Below are 21,051 nucleotides of genomic sequence, written 5' to 3'. Positions count from 1 at the left end.
TGCTTGTGAATACCCAAATATCAAAGCTAGTTTTGATACTTAGAAGATCTCTTTGGAGTTAGTTTCTGGAAAAAAGAATTGCTTCACCACACAAAATACCGACTTGCTCAGCAAAAAAGTCACTGTACTAAACTCTTAAATAATAGCCAATAGCCACAGAAAATGGGCAAAGCATTGCAGAATAATCAAAAACAGCTCCATATTTTAGCATGAAACAAAGCATCTTCTGTTGTGAGACATTTTTAGAAGACTGACCAAAAGTCACACTAAAACTTGAAAGGATTCCAGCACAAGTTCAACATTCCACTAATGGTATCAAAACTGCATGCACAAGAAAGACCCTTTTGACTTAAAATTCAAAGCCTATCATACAGGGCTTACATACCAAAAGCAAACTGGATTTGCGTATTTAGTTTTAAAATGCAAACATATTTTATTTAATGATTTTGCAAACCCTGAATTTGATGAAAGGGTATCTGAAGCCCTACTTACTGTTGGCTTAGTTACAAGTGTTAATCAAACACTGATGTTTAATAAGAGATCACGTAGGGAAGGTGAGGGTCAAATACACATTCTAAATAAACAGCTTCAGCTGAGACACAAATCCTTACTGTTACAGAGAAGTCTTCTAAAAAAGGTGCAACTTTTCTTTTTAAAGGACTAAGTAGGTGGCCTAATAAATAATTTTTTGCTTGCCAAAACAACTCCGTTTTGCTTTATTATAAATGAAAGTGGCAATTTAGCTACAACGATTAAACAAAATTATCACATCAGCAAATTTAGGTGCATTTGTATTTGGTATTCAAGTGCTGTGCCTGTACTGTAGGCCACGCTTTTAATTGTGGCCTAGACTAAAATAATCCTAAATGGAGGAGGAGAAGCAAAACAATATGACTGGACATTATTTTAGCAATCAAAACTAAAGTCTCCAGAGCAAATGCCCAAAAAGCACAACAGTCACTGAATTTTTTTTCAAAAAAAGGTATTAAAATGAGAGCAATGTCCAAGTTTTTTTTAATTAAAATCTACTTTCCAACCTCACATAACATTTGCTCAACACAAGTATGATTGTTTTTTGACAATCTGATTTTTTTTACCTGATTTATCCTTCAGAATATATCAAAAAGGTGTCTGAATATTTCAAGCACAACAGAACTTACTACTAAAAGTAAAAACGTTAATCATTAGATTCTGCACACTCAAATACTTATTCTATATTATATTATACATTTAGGTCAAAGATGTTCATATAAAGAGACTAGGATGATAAATAACAAGGTAAGCGAAACTGAAAACTAAGAAGGTAAAAACTTAAACCAAGAAGAACCTTTGATAGATTTAACAGATACAGAACACTTGTAAAAAAATAAAAGATTCAAATCACTAGATTTACTGCGTGTCCAATAAACGTTATGATGTTCATTCACAAACAGCCAAAAACTTCAGTCTGATTCTTGTTTTCCTCAGATTTATACCTTTGTGAAATTTATTAGAAAACACACTGTAATAACCTCTCTGTGGCATATCTTGGTTGATTTGGACACAATATAAAATGACAAAGAAAAATTAAATGCAAAAAACAAAAAACCCACAAATTACACCAATTTTCACTAAAATCAATGCAGTTTTCATGCATGCTTTGTGCTACATTTGATGTGAAACTTTGATGAGATTTTCTGCAGGAAGGACAGTGCACACTAAGCACAATACTTCCATTATTCTTGTTCCTTCAGGCCTGATATGGGGGTCAACAGAACATCACTGCTCATGTTACTAAAAAACTAACTGAAATAACTGACTGGTCTGTATGTGAAGTTTTTAAAAGAAGTCACCCTTCTTCTGACCAACTGGTCAAGCTTCAGTTCAATATAACTATACTTTGCATCCAGTGCTATTATTTATTTGGATAATTATATTCAAAAACTGAGTTTTCCTAAATATAGCCTAATCCTTACATGGAACAATAGTGTAGCATGTTTAAGGGAAAACAAAACAAAACAAACATATACTAACGAAGAGTAGGCAGTATAGGAGACCAAAAGGAAACACCAATGGATAGCTGTAATATTTTTAAATAACTTTTAAATAAACTTAATATCTAAAACTCTATAAAAATATCAGTTTCCATAATTAAATGTTTATTTTTGCTTAAATCTCTGAACATTAAGTATGTAACAGTGTGCTGGTCGTGTAAGCATGGGCATAGCCAGCATGTCTCTTCTAGAGAGGTAGCCCCATTTAAGGACTGAGTTTAGACAGTTACAGTCACCGCCAGAGCATGTGGCAGAAGGGTCATGTGACCGCCTACTGAAGCTATATAAAAAAAAAGCTCTTGATTCATGCCAACTGTGTTAGAGGCTCTCTACAGTGGTTAAGGAGGAAGCATGGAAATGGAGACAGGGAAGTGGAATTTAGCCTAAAGAGGCCTGAGGAGAGAAGTGGGGAAGCATTCAGCCCAGGAGGGATGATGGAAAGGACCATGGAGACAAAGAAGGAAGTAGTCCTCAAGATGAGCGGATTGGAACCTTTCAGTCAGAATGGATGGCACTCCAGTGTGTAGAGTCTGGGACTGAAGCCTAGGTTAGAGACAGGCACCAGGTTCCCCTACACCAGTGGTCCCCAAACTTTTTACCCCACACCTCCCTTGTCATGCCCCTCCAGCCACAGCTCCAGGGGGAGAATGGACAGGGTAAGAGGGCCAAGGCTGGGGCCGGGACCAGAGCGCTGGGGATGCAGGGCCACGCCAGGAGCAGAGCCCCAGGGATGGGGCCGGTGGCCAGAGCCAGCAGCTAGAACCAACGGCCAGGGCTAGGAGCGGAGCTGGGTGGTGCTCCTTCTCTGCCCTCCAGGGAGGCTGGCCAGAACCCCCCAAATAATCCTCTACGCTCCCCCTAGGGAGGCACGCTCCACAGATTGGGGACCTCTGCCCTATACCTTAGCTGCACCATCTGGAGAGGGTAAATGCAGACTCCTGCCACCAAGGACTAAAGAGCTGCTAAGCCCAAGGAAAGCAAAGAATACCAGAGGTCAGATGATTCCTGAAGCAGGACTGGGGCCTATTTTGTTTTGCTTTTTTTAAAAAGCCCACAAAGGAAGAAAACCCTTAGGTACAGGGCCGGCTCTAAGTTTTTTGCTGCCCCAAGCAAAAAAAAATTTGATTGCCCTCACCCCAGTCCTGGACTCTCCCCCCCACAACCCCCTGCCGCCCCAGCCCTGGACTCTCCCCCCCCCCGACCCGCACCCCCCTGCCACCCCAGCCCTGGACTCTCCCCCCCCCTCGACCCGCACCCCCCTGCCGCCCCAGCCCTGGACTCCCATCCCCCCACATCCCATGCTGCTCCAGCTCTGGGCTCCCCCCTCACCAGTGCCCCCCCACCCATACACCCCCCTGCCACCCCAGCCCTGGGCTCTGCCCCCTCCACCCACACCCCCTGCTGCCCCAGCCCTGGGCTCTCCCCCGCCTCCCCACCCCACCCCACCCCCTGGAGCAGAACCCGTGGCAACAGTGGTTCCGTCGAGTCGCAAACAGGTCTACTTGGGGAGTGCCCCACTCTCGGAAGAGTTGATGAGTGACCTCCAGGTGAAGTGATCACTCATGTTAGGAGGAGAAAACCCTGCTCAAGCAATCAGCCTGCATGTTGTTGGTGCCTGGCAGGTGGAAAGCCTTCAGGGACATGTCGTGGGCTATACAATACTCCCAGAGGTTGAGGGCTTCCTGGCAGAGGGCCGAGGACCCCACCCCGCCTTGCCTGTTGATGTAAAACATCGCAGCAGTGTTGTCCGTGAGTACTCTGACCACCTTGCAGCGTAGCTGCGAGCTGAACGTCATGCAAGCTAAACGTATCGCCCTGAGTTCCCTGACATTTATGTGAAGGGATAGCTCTCCGGTGGACCACAAACCTTGCGTCTGTGAGGTCCCTATGTATGCCCCCCAGCCCAAGTACAACACGTCGGACACTAGGTCGAGCAACGGGGTCGGGTCCCAGAAGGGAATTCCCTGGAGCATATTGGTCGGGCAGGACCACCACTGTAGAGTGGCGATCACCCGCACTGGTGCCGAGAGGACTTTGTCCAGTTTGTCCCTGGCCTGGGAGAACTCTGAGGCCAACCAGAGCTGGAGGGGCCTCATACGAAGCCTGGCGTGGCGGACCACGTACGTGCACGCTGCCACGTGGCCCAGGAGCTGTAGGCATGCCCTGGCCGTGGTAACGGGGAACTCCGTGACCGAAGTTATAAGCCTCTTTAAGGTCCGGAACCTGTCCCCTTGGAGGCATCCAGGAGAGCACCTACAAATTCTATGCGCTGCACCAGGACTAGTGTTGACTTGGCCTCGTTTACTAGGAGGCCTAGTTTGGCACATGTGGCCAAGAGCAGGTCCACATGGTTGCGTACCTGGGACCATGAGCTGCCCTTGAGCAGCCAGTCGTCTAGGTAGAGGAATATCTGTATCCCTCGGTGTCTGAGATAGGCCACCACTACCGCCATACACTTCGTGAACACCCTGGGTTCGGTGGACAGGCCAAAGGGGAGGACCGTAAATTGGTAGTGGTCCTGTCCTACTACAAAGCGGAGGAAGTGTCTGTGCCCCTCGAATATGTGGATATGGACGTATGCATCCTGAAGGTCCAGGACCGCATACCAATCGCCAGGGTCCAGAGAGGGTATGATACATGCCAGAGAGACCATGCGGAACCGGCATTTTGCCATGAACCAATTGAGGCCTCGCACATCCAGGATGGGTCTGAGCCACCCTTTCGCCTTGGGGATCAGGAAGTAATGGGAGTAAACTACTTTCCCCCAGAATTCCCACGGAACCTTCTCCACAGCTCCCAGGCTGAGGAGCCAACCCACTTCCTGATGTAGCAGGGGTAAATGCAATGAGTCCCCTCTGCTGTCCAAGGGAGGGGGGACAGAGGGCAGGTGTGAGGCAAATTGTAGCATATAAACCCTGGGAAACGGTGCTGAGGACCCACTGGTCCAATGTTATTCGGGACCACTCCACAAGGAATGCTGAAAACTAACTTTATTGGTGGGAGGGTCCTTTCGGGGGTCACCGGGGTACCCTCCCGCAACCAGGCAAAACTGTCTCTTGCCCTGTTGCTTGCCCCTGGAGAGTCCAGGCTGCAGGGCAGAGCGAGACTGCCTCTGAGGTCGCCTCTTCTGAGTTTTGGACCTCTTGTAGGCGGGCTCGCATCTCGGCTAGGGCGCAGGGACGGAGGCTTGCGCTTTAGGCTTTTCCTTGGGCAGGACGTAGACCCCGAGGGTTTGAAGGGTGGTACGTGAGTCCTTCATGCCGTGGAGTCTCACGTCTGTTTGTTCCGCGAACAGGTCCTTGCCATCAAAGGGAAGATCCTGTATCACAGACTACGCCTCCGTGGAGATCCCAGACAGCAGTAGCCACCATGCCCTACACATGGACACCGCCAAGGCCATGGATCGAGCAGCCATATCAGCTGCATCCGCCGCCACCTGCAAAGCAGCCTTTGCGGCAGCGGCGCCCTCCTTCACCAGTGATTGAATTCCTTCCTTTCGCGCTCTGGAAGGGAGGGCTCGAATTTTGGCAGAGACCCCCACAAGTTAAACTCATATCGACTGAGAAGGGCCTGGTGGTTGGCTACCTGGAGCTGGCGGACGAATGAAGTTTTCTGCCAAACAAGTCCAGTCTTTTGGAGTCTTTATTCTTGGGTGCGGGTCCTGGTTGGCCTTGTCTTTCCCTGTGGTTCACATATTCCACCAGTAGGTAGTTGGGGGCCAGGTGATTATAGAGGTACTCATGCCCCTTCGTGGGCACAAAGTATTTGTGCTCCGCCTTTTTTGATATTGGGGCCACGAAGGCCGGTGTTTGCCAGAGGGCACTGGAGATGTTGGCCACCCCTTCATGGAGCGGGAGGGCCACTCTGCCTGGTGCCGAGGATGAGAGAATGTTAAACAGCGAGTCCGAAGGTCCTTCCATCTCCTCAGCTTGGAGATGGAGAGTGGATGCTACTCGCTTTAGCAGCTCCTGATGGGCCCTGAAGTCCTCCTGCAGTACGGAGGGGGGTGGAGCTGCGATCTTATCATCTGGTGCAGGGAAGGAAGCCAGTACCGGGCTCTGCACATCGGCCGATGCTACAGGGTCCACCCCTTGATCTGATTCCTCGTGCGTTGCCGAGGAGCTGTGACCCGCCGATCTATCCCTCAGAGGTCTGGATAGTGCAACTGACGGAGCCTCCGATGCTCCTGCTATCAACCGAGGGCCTTGCTGGGCGTGCATGGGGGGCCAGGGGGTCCACTGGCACCACTGGCTCTGCCATGGGGGTCCCTGCCATTGGCTCTGGTGCGGCACCGGTGGCACCAGCTGGTTGGGTTGGCCTGGCTGGAGCATAGGGCACTGCATGTGGGTCGAGGTCTGGGTTACCAATGACCTGTCGGTGCTGTGCAAGTGGTACGCGCAGTGGTACCGAGAATGGCATCTCCCACGGAACCGGGACTCCAATGTCGAGGAACAGTACTGCCTCAAGCTGCTACTCCTCGAGACGCTTCGATGCCTAGATCTGCGACGACGCAGAGCTGGCGATCCCCGCCAGGAGTGGTGGATGCGGTGCCTCGACGTGCGAGAGCTGGAGTGTGACCGGCGACGGTGTCCATGCCGGGAGCGGGTCCAGTAGCTGCACCGAGAGCGGGAGCGTCCCGCTGATATTCTGTACTCGGCGTGGAGCGGTGCCTAGAACTGCGCTCCGGCAGCACCCTACCAGACAAGAGGGGAGGCTGGAGGCTGTGCTCTGACAGGACACTGGGTGACGAATGGTCCCGAGAGCAGTCTCCTGACCAGGATCTGTGTCGGGTCGGCGTCGGCTGACGAGACCTCAGTGGCGGTTTGCCTCTAGAGCAGGGTCTGGGTGCCAGCGGTGTCCCGGGCACCTGCAGGGTCATAATATTTTTGGCCGCCTTCAGGGCCACCTGTGTTGAAGGCATGCAGACTTCAGCCAGAGAGGTCTGAGTCAACGTAACCAGGCTGCTCCGCTCAACCTGAGTTGGAGCTCTAGAGCGGGGGTGGAGACGGGCTGCCTGACGTGGGTCTAGCCTCTCCCCACACCTTCTCTCTATGCTTCTGAGATGACAAAGCCTTCCTCTGCTTTTTCGACGGAGAGCGGTGCCGGCCAACGGAAGGTGCCGGGGGATCGCCATGCACCGAAGACAAAGTACCCAGTGCCGACTCCATGAGAAGGGCCCGAAGTCTAATGTCTCTCTCTTTTTTTGACCTGGGTTTGATGGACCTGCAGATTTTACAGCAGTCACTGATGTGGGATTCAACCAGGCAGCGGAGACAGTCGGTGTGCAGATCACTCCTGGGCATCGAACGCCTGCAAGACTCTCACAATTTAAACCCTGGGGCCTGGGGCATGCCCCGGCCTGAAGAATAACTAACTAAACTAGAACTTTTACTAACTAACTGATAGAGGTACAACTGAACAACCAATGAGATTTGAGATGAGCTGCAGCAAAGCTGAAACGAGTAGTTCCGATGCACCGTCACTGGCGGCAAGAAGGAACTGAGGGTGGGGGGAGTGTGTGGGTCCCCTTATGGCGCCGCTATAGCGGCGCCACTCCAGGGGTCACAGCAGCACTCTCCCTACAGGTACTACTGAGGCACCAGTGCACATGGCGAGCACAGACATCTACTGTGGAATACACATGGCAAGCACTCAAAGAAGAATGCCAGAATTAAGGTTGTCCAAGCCACTTTAATTTTGTCCCCCTGTACGTATGCATTGTGATAACAGTCCAATTACATGCTTACATACTACTTTTTTTTCCCCCACAGGATCCTTGCCTCATTGACAGTGCAGGATGGATGGTGCTCGCTTGCGGTGTAGGATGGTGCTCACTTGCGGTGTAAGTATTCAATATTTTGTTTTATTCTTGTTCGATGTGTGGCCCCATGCCTTATTTACTGGACACCCTGCTACTTCAAACTCTGCTCTGTTGACAGAATTATTAATTTCCTTATGGGCTTATTTCCTTATGGCGCTCATCACTAAAGTATCTGAATGCTTCACAAACACTAATTAGTTTATTTAAAAACACCCCTGTGAAATGAAGGGATAATATTCTTATTTTACTGATAGTGAAGTGAGGCACAGAGAAATTAAGGTCCCAAGTATACAGTAATTTTGAGTGCCCAATTTGACACACCTAGGATGTCATTTTCCAGAATACTTAGCATTATATAGCAATTTGAAATATAAAGCACAGTTCCAATAAACTTCAGTTGCAGTCGTGAGTGCTCAGCACTTCTGCAAATCATAAGTCAAGCACCTAGAAAATGAGGATCACACAATTAGTGACCACCTGAAAAATTTGATTTAGGTGTCTTGCTTAGCATCACATAGGAATTTTGTGGCACAATCAGGGTAGATCCATTCACCATTCAACTATTTTAAACCATGAAACCATCAATTCTCTTCCTGAAGTCCTCTGCTTCATTCATTACACACCTTCCAACTTCTACAACAAATGAAGCAGAGGTGCTGCAGACAAGTGTCATCTTCAGTACACAACCCTGATTCATCCCCAGAGCAGGTCCATCCTGCCCTGTATGACGAAGTAGTCCATGTGGGAAAATGTAGTACACAATCATATAATTAAAGACTGTATTATAATGCATATGCACAAGGAGAACAAATTAGGGTTGCACAGACAACCTTAATTCTGGCACTTCCTAACTTTTGAGTGCTTGACTTTGCAACCTTAATAATGTTCTAGTAACATGGTGGGTTTTTCTTTTGGTTGACAGACATGTAGTAAGGGGCCTACGGTATTTGGAAGCATGTAATACACTTTCAGGCAGCTTGCAGTCTGAAGTGAAGCCTGCTTATCCCCACCATCTGCTAAGGCACAAAGATGATGCCCTTTTCTTCTTCCCGAGACCTGAAGGCAGCCAGAATTAATCGTTTTGGGTGTTTTCTCTGTTTTCTATTTTTTTAATGAAACTTAGGGTTTGTCTACACATGACACTTGGGAAAGTTAAGGCAAATCAACTAAAAACGAGCGTAAATTATATTCTCCAGAGGATGTTACAGTGAGTTAAAGCCACTTTATTCCTGAACAAGAGCATCCGAAAGGGCTTTAACATGCTTCAATTTACACACATTGACTTCACACCTTTTACAGGGAATTAACTACTTTCCTGAATGTCCCATATAGACATGGCTTAGAATGTAGGTCACCTACCCTATTTTTTCTGAAAGATATTACGGATAGGGCTCTGTGTCTGTCACAGAGGTTGCAGAAGTCACAGATTCCTAGGGTTGCCAGGCATCCAGTTTTCAACCAGAACACCCTGTCGAAAGGGGACCCTGGCGGCTCCAGTCAGCACCGCTGACCAGGCCGTTAGAAGTCCAGTCAGCAGCACAGCGGGCCTCAGGCAGGCTCCCTGTCTGCTCTGGCTCTGAGCGACACACAAGAAGTGGCGACATCCTTGAAGCCCCTAGGTGCAGAGGTGGCCAGAGAGGCTCCACATGCTGTCCCTGCCCCAAGCGCTGGCTCCGCAGCTCCCACTGGCTGGGAACCACGGCCAATGGGAACTACCGGGGCAGTGCCTGCAGGTGAGAGCAGCATGCGGAGCCTCCCTGGCTGCCCCTGCACCCAGGGGCCAGAAGAAATGTCGCCACTTCCAGGAGCTGCCTCAGGTAAGCGCCACCTGTAGCCCGTCCCACACCCTGAGCCGCGACCCGTACCCCAACTCCCTCCCAGAGTCCGCACCCCACTCTCCCTCCCACACTCCAAACCCCTCGGCCCCATCCCGGAGCCTGCCCCCCCAGCTAGAGCCCTCACCCCCTCCCACACTCCAGGCCCCTGCCCCAGCCTGGAGCCTCCTCCCATGCACCGAACCCCTCGGCCCCATTCCAGAGCCCCCTCCTGCACCTCAAACCCCTCATCTCCGGCCCCACCCCAGAGCCCGCACCCACTCATGCACCCCAAACCCCTCATCCCTGGCCGATCCCCAGAGCCTGTACCCCCAACCAGAGCCCTCACCCCCTCCCACACCCCAATCCCATGCCCCAGCCCATTGAAAATGAGCAAGTGAGGAGGGTGAGGGACAGCGAGCAACGGAGGGAGGGGGGATGGAGTGGGCAGGGGGTAGGGCTTCGGAGAAGGGGAGGGGCCTTGGGAAGGGGTGTTGGGTTTTCTGCAAACAGAAATTTGGCAACCCTATGGATTCCATGACTCTCCACAAGCTCCGTGACTTCTGCAGCAGCCAGTATGGCTGCCCCCAGAGCTGCCCAAGCAGCTGGCCCCGAGGCCAGCCACATCGGCCGTTGTTGGAGCAGCTTCACAGCCAGCCACTTGGGCAGCCCCGGGGCCAGCCGCACCAGTGCCCCGAAGGGTCCCTGGGGCTAGCTGCACTGGTTGCTGCTCAGGCAGCCCCGGGCAGCTGGCCCCAGGGACCACCTGAGCAGCAGCCAGTGTGGCTGGCCCCGTAGGCTGCCTGAGCAGTGGTTCCAGGGGCGGCGGGAGCAGACGTTGCTCAGTGGCCCCCGTCAGCTGGTGCTGCTAGCCTCAGTGGCCCCCAGCAGCTGGTGCCACTGGCCCCTGGGTCGTCCCCCCACGAAGCACCGCACACACACCCCGGCTCTCCCCACAGCAGCACACACACACACCCCAGCCCCGCAGCTAAGATTTAGTCAGGGGTATTTATAGTACACGTCGTGGACTGGTCACGGGCTGTTAATTTTTGTTTACTGTCCATGACTTTTACTAAAAATACCCATGACTAAATCCTAGCCTTAACTATGGACAACTAGAGAATTAGTGGGTTTATGGCATCGGCTATAATTTACAAAAAATAAAATAAAGCCTTTTTTATGGATTATATCAAAGTACACATTTGGGACATAATATCTCAAACAATATTGAGTTATTTAGAGCGAATGTCTGTAAACCACAGGTATTTATCAATAATTTTTATCTAAAAGAATCTAAGTAATTTTTTTTATCATTAATTTGTCTTGACTCTTAAAATAATTAAACTCTGTTTAAATATACTTGAAGAATTGTAATTTCCTTAAGAAAATATTAAAATTAAAATATCCACTTACGAAAATGTTAAATGCTGAATTCATGAGTTATTATTAGATCTACAGTATAGCAATATTTCAATATTCATACCTGATTCTTTCTTGCTTCCTTTTGCACCTTCTCGGCTCTTTTTTAATACCGCTTTTAACATTTTAATACTGCTCCTGAAGGAAGGAAAAAAAATTTTTAATACATCATTAATAATGAAAGTTCACCCAAAAAGAAAATTGCAACAGACGGGAGGAAGATAAAACTAAACACAGGGGTATTCATTTGAAACATGTTGATGGTTTACATTAGTTTTCTATAACCAAGTTACATTGGTCAAACCAAATACTGAAGCTGCAAGGAATGTTTTAATACTTGAACCAAGTGATTAAGGGTTCACTATCTTGTTATAAAGCAAAAACAACATACAGCATTCTCCACATTCCACATATAATTAAGGTTATGAGGCTAAACCTGGATAAGTTACTGTAAGACACTCTAGCAAAAGAATGTCTGCTCCTGACCAGAGTTCATCAAGGAGGAGGAAAATAAATTTAGACAAAACAATACCTACTTGAGGTCGAGTGAAGGTGGCAAAAAAAACACTGTTGACAGTAAAACTTATCAGCACCTTCAAATGCTGATATAAAGAGTAAGTACAATAGAACTTCTATATGGAGCAAATATTTTTACTAACTTAATCCCCCACAACTCATGCCACTAAGAAGCCAATTTATTTAAAACCATCTTTGCATTGTTTTGCCCCACAATCCTGAGTCATCACTACCAAGAAATTTTGTATTAAAAATAAAATTCCAGTTTCTGTTCCTTATCTCCCATTCCACAGTCTAAAAAACCTAATTTTCTGTATCATCAACTTCTGCAGCAGCTAATTAGTTTCAGAAAGTTACAGACTAAGAGAAGAGAAGAAACATTTGGAAGAGAAATTTCTAAACAAATGTTCTAGTTCTCATGGAAATGAATATGAAACAATGAATGAAAGAGAGCACAAGGGTATTTACTCTAAGAAGAATGGTCCCTAAACATAACTTTTTCATTAAACTTCCTGAAGTATCAGAGTCCTCAACCTCATTTTAGCTTAAGGATCTTCTATTGGAAAAACACAATTCTACAGGTTTTGTTTTTTCTCTCTCTTTTCTTTTAAGCGTCAAACAAGCATACAGCATGCAACAACAAAATAAAGTAATTATTACTAGTATGTACTGTAAGAATTTATTCACCTTGTGCAGTAACAATGTTCCCCAAGATGTGCATCCCTGTGGGTGCTCCACTGTAGATGTGCCTGCATCCATGCTCTGCTAATCAGAGAACTTTGGTAGAACTTTGGTCCATTGGGTCCGCAAATGCGCTGTCTCTCCTCATGCTGTGCCATAAGGCTAGCCAGCGCACACAGACTAACCCACCTCAATTCCTTCTCTACTGCAGAATCATAGTGAGAACTCCGAAAAGGGGAGGAAGGAGGGTAATGAAGCATCCGTAAGGATACACATCTCGAAGAATCATCATTACTGCACATGGTGAGTATCTTCTCCTTCAAGTAGTGTCCCTATTGGTGCTCCTGAGCAGTACCCTCTTGGGAGGGCTGGGACTTCAGAGTCAGGTTAGTCAAAGATGATACTCTCGAGGCCAATGAAAGTCCGAAGGGAAAGACTGCGTTAGTAATAGCCGTGCACCAGGGTGAACTTGAGGAAACGTCTGTAAGTCGGTAGTATTGAAATGGGAAAGTAGGCATCTTGTAAGTCGAGGGCCAAAAACCAGTCTCTCTGTTCCAGTGACGGAATGATCATTGATAAGGTGACCATCCTGAACTTCTGAGCTTGGATGAACTTGTTGAGAGCTCTGAGGTCCAGGATGGGTCTTCAACCTCCCTTCCTTTTGGGTATTAGGAAATAACGAAAGTAGAACCCCTTGACTCGTAGATGTTGAGGTACTGGTTCTTTGGCTCTTCACTACAGGAGGCAGTCTATCTCCCACCATAGTAGACTCTTGTGAGAAGAGTCCCCGAAGAAGAAAAGGGAAAGGTGTTGTGGAGGGGGTATGAAGGTGAAGTGGATGGAATACCCAGATCTGATGATCTCTAGGACCCATCTGTCCAAGGTTAGCACTCCCAGGTACTGCGGAACGCTGCTGTATGGTGGCCAAATGGGTGCATGGTCACAGATAGTAGTGGGGAGTGGTCTCACGGTACCTTAACCTGCCCATCAAAAGCAGTGTTTAGGGCCAGGTTATTGAGTCAAGGACTGGGAGCTGAAAGGCTTTCCCTTTTTCTGCTGGGGCCAATCGTTCCATTGTGACAGAAACTGGGACGAATAAGGACTCTGTTGGTGTTGAGGGCTAAAACATCTCTTTTGCCCTAGTGTATAGATTCCCAGTGACTTGAGAGTGGCCCTGGAATCCTTCAAGGAATGGAGAGAGGTGTCGGTCTTCTCGGAAAAGAGCTTCACACCCTCAAAGGGAAGGTCCTCCACCATGGTCTGCACCTCCTTCGGGAAACCCGAGAGATGCAGCCACAATGCCCATCTCATCACCACAGCCATGGAGATGGTCCTAGCAGCTGTGTCAGTGGCATCAAGGGCCAACTGCAAAGATGTTTTTGCCACCAGTTGCTCCTCCTGGATGATGGCCTTGAAGGAATCCTGAGAGATCTCTGGCAGCTTATCAATAAAGTAGTGTAATTTATTATAATTTGTATAGCTGTACTTTGCTGTGAGCACCTAATAGTTGGCAATTCAAAACTGTAAGGTGGCAAAGGAATATGCCTTCCTACCAAAGACATCAAGTGTCTCATGTTGACCTGACTGACATAGTCAATTTAATTTTGGGTTGTTTTTTTTTAAATATTTCATGGGGGATGAAAGGTTGAGATCACCACTAGATATGCCCTCAACAAGCTAAGCATAAGGCACAACAACTGAAGATGCGGTGAATACTCCTGGTTACAAGCCAGCATTGGCTGAACTCCGTAGGCCAATGACCAGATTGAAAACTGGGCCTATTTTGCAAAATACACCATCCGGATAGAGGGTTTCCTATTAGTAAGTAGAACCTGTCGAACAGCCGCCAAACATTACTCTTCGTCCTCATTCAACCACGGAGCAACCACATCGTGAGATGCAGGGAGGTTGAGGAAGAACTGGATAGCATAACCCAATTTGACAGTGCTGTTGATAGTAACTGAGCACCAAACATTTAGAAAGCAAGCTAGCCTGTCTCCAAATGCAGGGGAGGGTGGAGGAAAGAGAGAAGAGAAACAGGATAATGGAAGTCACAACTGGACTGCTGCCCTGACAAACAAGTCAAAAACAGACACTTGATGGCACTGGAAGACGGTGTGTCGACTGGCCAAACCCACAACCTGAATGCTTCCACCTCTGGGACCTATACCCCTTCCTGGGGTAGTCCCACTGTCTCTGAGTAGGGAACAATTGCCCAAAGGGGCATTGCAGGCAGTATTGCTGCAGCTGACCTCTGGCATCTTTGCACTGCCAGCGTACACCCCCAAGGCCCTTTTTGTTGGTTTTGTCCAAAAAGAGGATCCAACTATCAAAGGGCATGTCCTCTATAGGGAGCAATGCCTGAATTTTGCAGCCATGATGCCCTGCTCATGGTCACCACCAAGGCCATCATTCTGGTTGAAGCACGTGTTATGTCTAGCATAGCCACCCAGGAGCCTTTGTCAATAAATGATTGAAATTCCTCCCTGGAGGTTTCAGGCAGCTGGTCTGTAAATTTAGACAGACGTCTAATTTACAAAATCATATTTGGACAACAGTGCCTGCTGGTTTGCAATCCCCATTTGCAGGTAAGAGGTGGTACAAATCTTTCTACCCATTAAGTCCATCCTTTAAGAGGTCTTTTCCTTAGGAGTGGACTTCAATCTGCCCTGTCAAGCTCTGTCATTCATGGCAGTTACGATGAGTGAATTAGGAGCTAGGTGGAACCCCTCAGATTGCTTCATCAGGACAAAGTAGTATTTCTCCAAACACTTTGTCATGGGTGGCACTGAAGCCGGTGTGCTCCAATTAACCTTTGCAGACTCCAGGAATGCCTCACTGAGGAGGAGAGGCCACTCTCCTGAGCGAAGATGGCTGCAGGATGTCCAACAACTTATGGGTATTCTCCTGCAGGAGCTCCATCTGGATGTCCAGGGAAGCAGCCATGCACTGCAAAAGGTCCTGGTAGGCCTTGAAGTCCTCAGGCACAAAAGGGGAGGAAGAGCGAGACACACCCGAGTCGCCCCGGGATGAGGAAGAGGCAGTTAACTGTGCCAATGATGGGTCCCCTTCCTGAACAGGCAGACATGGACGGGGCAATTCTAAAGGCTCCCCGAGGTGAGAAGGGGGAACAACTGGCACCTGAAATTGTGGCAGGTTAACAGTCCCAGCCACTGATATGACTGGTTATCTTGTCTTAGAGTTGGATAAGGAGTACGACCTCTGCAATCAAGAAGTATCTCATAAGTTCCATGGGGGCAGCTGGACATAAGGGTAAGGCCTTGGTGGTCAGTAGGCACCAGGCCACAGGCCCCCATCCTGACTGCAGATCTCGGTACCCATGTTGCTCCATGAACAGTCCCAGGTGTAGGCCAGGAAATGGAGAGTGGGAGAATGATGCTGCCCTGGATGCCAAGAAGTCTTGAGATTCTGGGGATAAAGGTGGAGCCAGCCTCGATGGTGCAAGCAACCAGTCAGACTCATCCATCATCCAAAGCAAGGGAGAGATCGGTGTCAACTGCTGAAACAGGGCTACCCTCATCTGGCCCAGGGTAGCCCTCAACTGTCTCCAGTGCTAGAACTGGTGTTGGTACTAAAGCTAGTGGCAGTACCGAAACAGCCAACAGTACCGAGGTGGGGAGCAGGTAATGCTGCCATGGTAACATCAGCAGAGTGGAATGCAATGATGCTGAGGAGTTTCCCAGTGCCAAGGAGGTCCCTTGTGCCAAACCCAGCACCAGACTCACTTGTATGGTCTGCAGTAAAGGAACAGCGAGCTGCAGTGCCACCAGGCCCAAAGGTTCAGTGGCCTGTCCAGGCAGCAAGGTTGTGGATGCCATAGCCCTGGCAAAGTCCTGGTGAGGGGCTACAGCCACAAGGCACAAGCACTACACCTCTATGGATACTGCTAGACAAAATTCTCTGGCTCTGGTCCACTGGATATGCAAACAGTTAAGTTGAATATACAGCTGCATCTACTCAAAGAAGAACTTCATTAGCCTTTTACAAGTCCGACATAAATAAAATTGAGGGAAAAACTGGACTCAGCTGAAATTCAAATGGCAAAGAGAAGACCACTAATAAGAACTAGAAAGGATTTTAAATATTGTTGAAAGAAGTCTAGAACTTCTTGACTTGACTTGTTGCAGCTATATCAGGATTTTGGATTTCGATACGGGAAGCAGGGGGAAGCTGTTATAAAATTATATATAAAGTTTTATACCATTGGTTTTAAACAGAGACAGACCCCTCTTTATCCTGAACACTCAACACATCTGTCTGTGTAGAGAAGGCCAGATTGGGAGAAATACGTTTGTAACTCCCTCTCATATGACTGAGACACAATTTTGTAAACAAACAAACCAGAAGTGTTATATTCTCCCCAGACTTGACCCCTACAATTACAGGCAAGAAATATTAAAATGGTTAAAAAACTAGTCTTCAGATTACAATTATGTGCCTGCATCAGTTCTATATCTAGCAAACCTGAAGGAACTCCTACAGCACAGACGCTTTTTCTGGGAAATGGAGGTAGTGCACTAGGAAAAAAATTACAAGACTGAAACTGGGGCTCAACTGCCATCCTCCTGTGTGGTCCTTATAGGCTTTGTACTTAAATAGACGCTACAGGCGATAGTGCTAGGGAACACCTAAACAGAGTAATTACAGTGCCCGATTCCAGTCACCACATAGTGCTGCAGCAGTAACAATTCAATTCTCCATCCATAACCTCCTCCTTTGTCAGTTGTTTCCACCTGTACAACGGAGCAGAAGAGATGATGATCTTCTCTGCAGAAGCCTTAGAAATGAGTGACAGTAGCAGCAGCTCCTCACAGCCCCAAACTTCTGGGAAATTATTGCTAAGAGGAGGAGGAAGGATGAGAGTGGAAGCAAGGAAAAGACAGCATGAAACTGGGGAAGAAGGAGGGGAAATAGTGTAGAGGTGATACAACATCCTCCCCCCGCCCCCACCCCCAGGAAATGTGGAATGGGTGCAACTTCAGGAAAAGACAGCACTCATCAATCAAGTATGTAGCTGTAAAGGAGAAAGGAAGAGCCATGACTTTGCATTAAATATGTCAAAGAACTACTTAGATTTTGGACTATAAACCTACTATCGTAAAAAGCTTACTTCACGGTATATATAAAAACCCACCTACATTAGATTCAATATACTTGACCATTTGTATTTTCTTCCCTCAGAAAAGAATACATTACCACCACCACCACCACCACCACAAGATGAACATAGTAAGGTGTTCATTTTAAGTGAAGACATTAAACACAGAAGTTACTCAACAGATTGTGAGACCAGTGCCAACATATCAGGAAATTGGGGATGCATCTTAGGCCTCGTGAAGGAAAAAAGGTACTTTAAAAAGGATACATGTTAGCCAATATGTTTTAATTAGGGCTGTCAAGCGATTAAACAAATTCATCGTGATTAATCACGCTGTGAAACAAGTTAATCACACTGTTAAACAATAACAGAATACCATTTATATAAATATTTTTGGATGTTTGCCACATTTTCAAATACTTGTATATTGATTTAAATTATAACACAGAATACAAAACGTACAGTGCTCACTTTATATTTATTTTTATTACAAATATGTGCACTGTAAAAAACAAAAAACTATAAAAGTTTGACAAGTGGTGAACAATTAATCTGCCTTCTATGCAGTATCCTAATTCTGAACGTGACAAACAAATAACCAGAATGTTGTGCAGGCACAAAGTAGAGAGAGATGTCTTGAGCTTCAGAGGAAAAGGTGAGTGAAGCCTGAAACCTCTCCCAGTCAGCCGCTGCGCTGCACCAGGCAGCGGCCCAGACAGCATGGCTAGAAGAGGACTTGGCCCCGCCCCTTCTCTTCAGGCTCTGGCTCCGCCCCCTCCACTCTCCACCTGGGCTGGCTGCTGGGGGGCACTCGACTCTTCATGCCCCTCCAACGAATTGCCTATGGACCTTTGATTAGTAAATGTCTGGCACATTTTTTCAGCCCTGCATTAGAGGCTAGTTTTATTTGTACACTTTAATCTTGAGACAGCTCAATTTATTTGTAAAACCAAAGATGTAAGTTAAATTCCCAGTGGTGTATGCCTACGGCAGTAATTTTGAAATGTTACAGCACAAGTACCACCAGCACTTATAGGAGATGTGAACACCTAATAGGAATCTCCTTTGCTGGGGGTGGGGAAAAATCATTCAACAATACTTGGAAATGGAAGTTTATTTTAAAAGGTTGAATAATTTGCAGAGTTCTGCTATATGGATACATGCATGATGTCTAGCATTTTAAACTTTGTATGACTATATATGTTTAGGAAAAGAAATTGTACATCAAATGCTCACAGAACACTGCACAAATGCAATATATTAAACTGATTTCTTGCTATAGAAGTCATTTTGTTTTCTGGACAATGTTTCTAAAGATAGGAAACATCAGGAGGCAGCAATTCCTAAAAGTAGATAAATTTAGGAGAGGGGAACTTTTTTGTTAAGAAGTTAGACAAATCTACTGGAGACCTGATGTAGGTTCAGATTTATGATAACCGGGGGGGAGGGACAGAAAAGGAGGTAAACAATAAAACAACAAATATCAGGCTTCTACACTGACAGCTCACCCTAGGCAGAAGCAGCTTCAAAACTTGGGTTTCTGTTTCTAAGAAACACTGCTTTTGCACGAATTCGTGTTACATTTCTCTCCTTTCTTTCATCAGAGACAATGTTGGAATCTACACTAATGAAGAATAACTCACTGTGTGGTATTTTAGATTAGAATACAAACACGTATCCTTTTCCTCTTCCTTGAAACAGAATAAAATTCACATTTTTGAGTTACAAAAACACTTTGTTCATGTGCTGCCATTAACATGTGTAAATTCTACAAATTAAGTGTATGTTTTAGTACTACATAAACACAGCTCTAATTCTTTCCTTGTACTTCTGGCATATATCCCTACCTAGATTTCACACAAATCCAAGACTCCAAAGCCAAAACTCTCATAAAAGTTTTCATGTGTTGCCTTGTAATGTCATCTTAAGATTTCTATAAAAGGACGCATGCTAAAAAAAAAAATAAGAAAAATATTTTGGATAATTATACATTTAAAAAAATGTATATAATGGTGTAACAATATAGATTATGGCATTTGGAAAGAGTGCAGCACAAACTGGTTAAACTGGTTATACATACTTCCACAAATTCCTAACTAAGGAACATCTGCTACAAGGCAAGTGTTTTCTAAAAGACAAGATAGCATGTAGCTCATCCACATAGAATACAGAGTTTTATACTATAGGCAATCTAGTTATCTAGTGCTAGTAGAATAATAATCCCTTGTATGTTGGATAAATTGAAAATTGTTGAATTCATACTCATGAATAATTATAGTTTAGAAAATTTCATCAAAATGCACCATATTCCATCTTTTGTACTGAATGTTATACATAGTTTTGGAACTACACCTCTACCCCGATATAACGCTGTCCTCAGGAGTCAAAAAAATCTTACCGTGTTATAGGAGAAACCGCATTATATTGAACTTGCTTTGATCCACCAGAGCATGCAGCCCCGCCCCCCCGGAGCACTGCTTTTGCACGAATTCATGTTATATCGGGTCGCGTTATATCAGGATAGAGGTACATTTCTCTCCTCTCTTTCACCAGAGACAATGTTGGAATCTACACTAATGAATAACTCACTGTGTGGTATTTTAGATTAGAATACAAATATGCTGAGAGATGTTTCCTTTTGTTTCTTTAAAGAGGATATTTATAGCACTTCTCAGAAGCAATACTGTATAAATATAGGTTATTAGGGTTCTCTCTGTCATTTCAAGTTTCGTTATATTGCAGATTCCTCAAAGCCATCTCAGGTGTTATCCTGGTTTTAACTTTTAAAACACTAAAAAAATTACTAAAAATTCATCTAGTCAATTTCCATAGGGTGGCAGCTCCTTTCTTCTGTCATTATTATTCATACACACACATAATACAAAAGTATATAGACAGTTTCTCCCATATATACCCTCACCTGTAGTGCCTCTGCTGGCAACCACAGTGAAACTCTTGCCTGTTAGTTGTTTTCTGTGATCCAGTTGTGCCAATGCAGGCCATAGGACATCAAGCCACTCAGTCAGTGAAGGATCAGTAATTTCACACCTGTGTGTCCTTCAAGCATTTCCCAGCAGCCCCTCTCCAGATGATGACTTCCACATTTGAACAATTAATATGAAAACTAGACTACCACAGGGACCTGCTTGCACTGTTGTTAACTAGTTCCTTTGAACCAGTATTTAAAATGGTGTAAGCGCTCACATAGGCAGGACAAAACCTTTGTTGCCATTATTTCACAGAGCAACAAAATCCTAGTGCAGGCAGGTGTACTGCTGCCCCAAGAAGAGTGAGACCTAATTCAAAAGGACTTGCTTGACACTTGCATCCTTTTAACTATATCACATCTGGGATTGGGAGTAGGCATCCTGCCCTGTAACAGACGAAAAGCATCCTCTCTCTCAAGTCAAATGTGGCCTGCCAAGTCTTCCTGTGTGGCCCACCAGCTCACCTTAAAAAAAAGTTTATAATTAAATTCATGAACAGTGAAGCGCTACGGATCATTTTTAATTACTTTCTTAGTAACTAACTTAATGGCAGTGCTTAATTTGTAATGAAAGAGGTGCCAGTGCTCAGCCCCAGCAAGCCCTGGCTCAAATTAAGCACTGGCTGGGCAGCCGGAGAGCAGCAGCTCCTGGCTGGGTGCCC

At 46.3% G+C, this 21,051-nt stretch overlaps 1 protein-coding gene across 1 annotated transcript in view; it reads right to left on the bottom strand.

Moving 5' to 3' along the window:
* TANC1 (tetratricopeptide repeat, ankyrin repeat and coiled-coil containing 1) overlaps positions 1-21,051 on the bottom strand; it is a 188,309-nt gene that overhangs the window by 124,194 nt on the left and 43,064 nt on the right. The window contains exon 2 of the mRNA XM_044978309.1: positions 11,152-11,225. Within this exon, the coding sequence (XP_044834244.1) occupies positions 11,152-11,212 (61 nt within the window). The 5' untranslated portion in view covers positions 11,213-11,225. The remainder of the gene's footprint in view (positions 1-11,151; positions 11,226-21,051) is intronic.

The sequence above is a fragment of the Mauremys mutica genome, chromosome 10 (genome assembly GCF_020497125.1).
Source record: "Mauremys mutica isolate MM-2020 ecotype Southern chromosome 10, ASM2049712v1, whole genome shotgun sequence".
NCBI classification, from domain to species: domain Eukaryota; kingdom Metazoa; phylum Chordata; order Testudines; family Geoemydidae; genus Mauremys; species Mauremys mutica.
The sequence above is the reverse complement of the archived record's forward strand: the minus strand, read 5'-3'. Positions and strand labels throughout refer to the sequence as shown.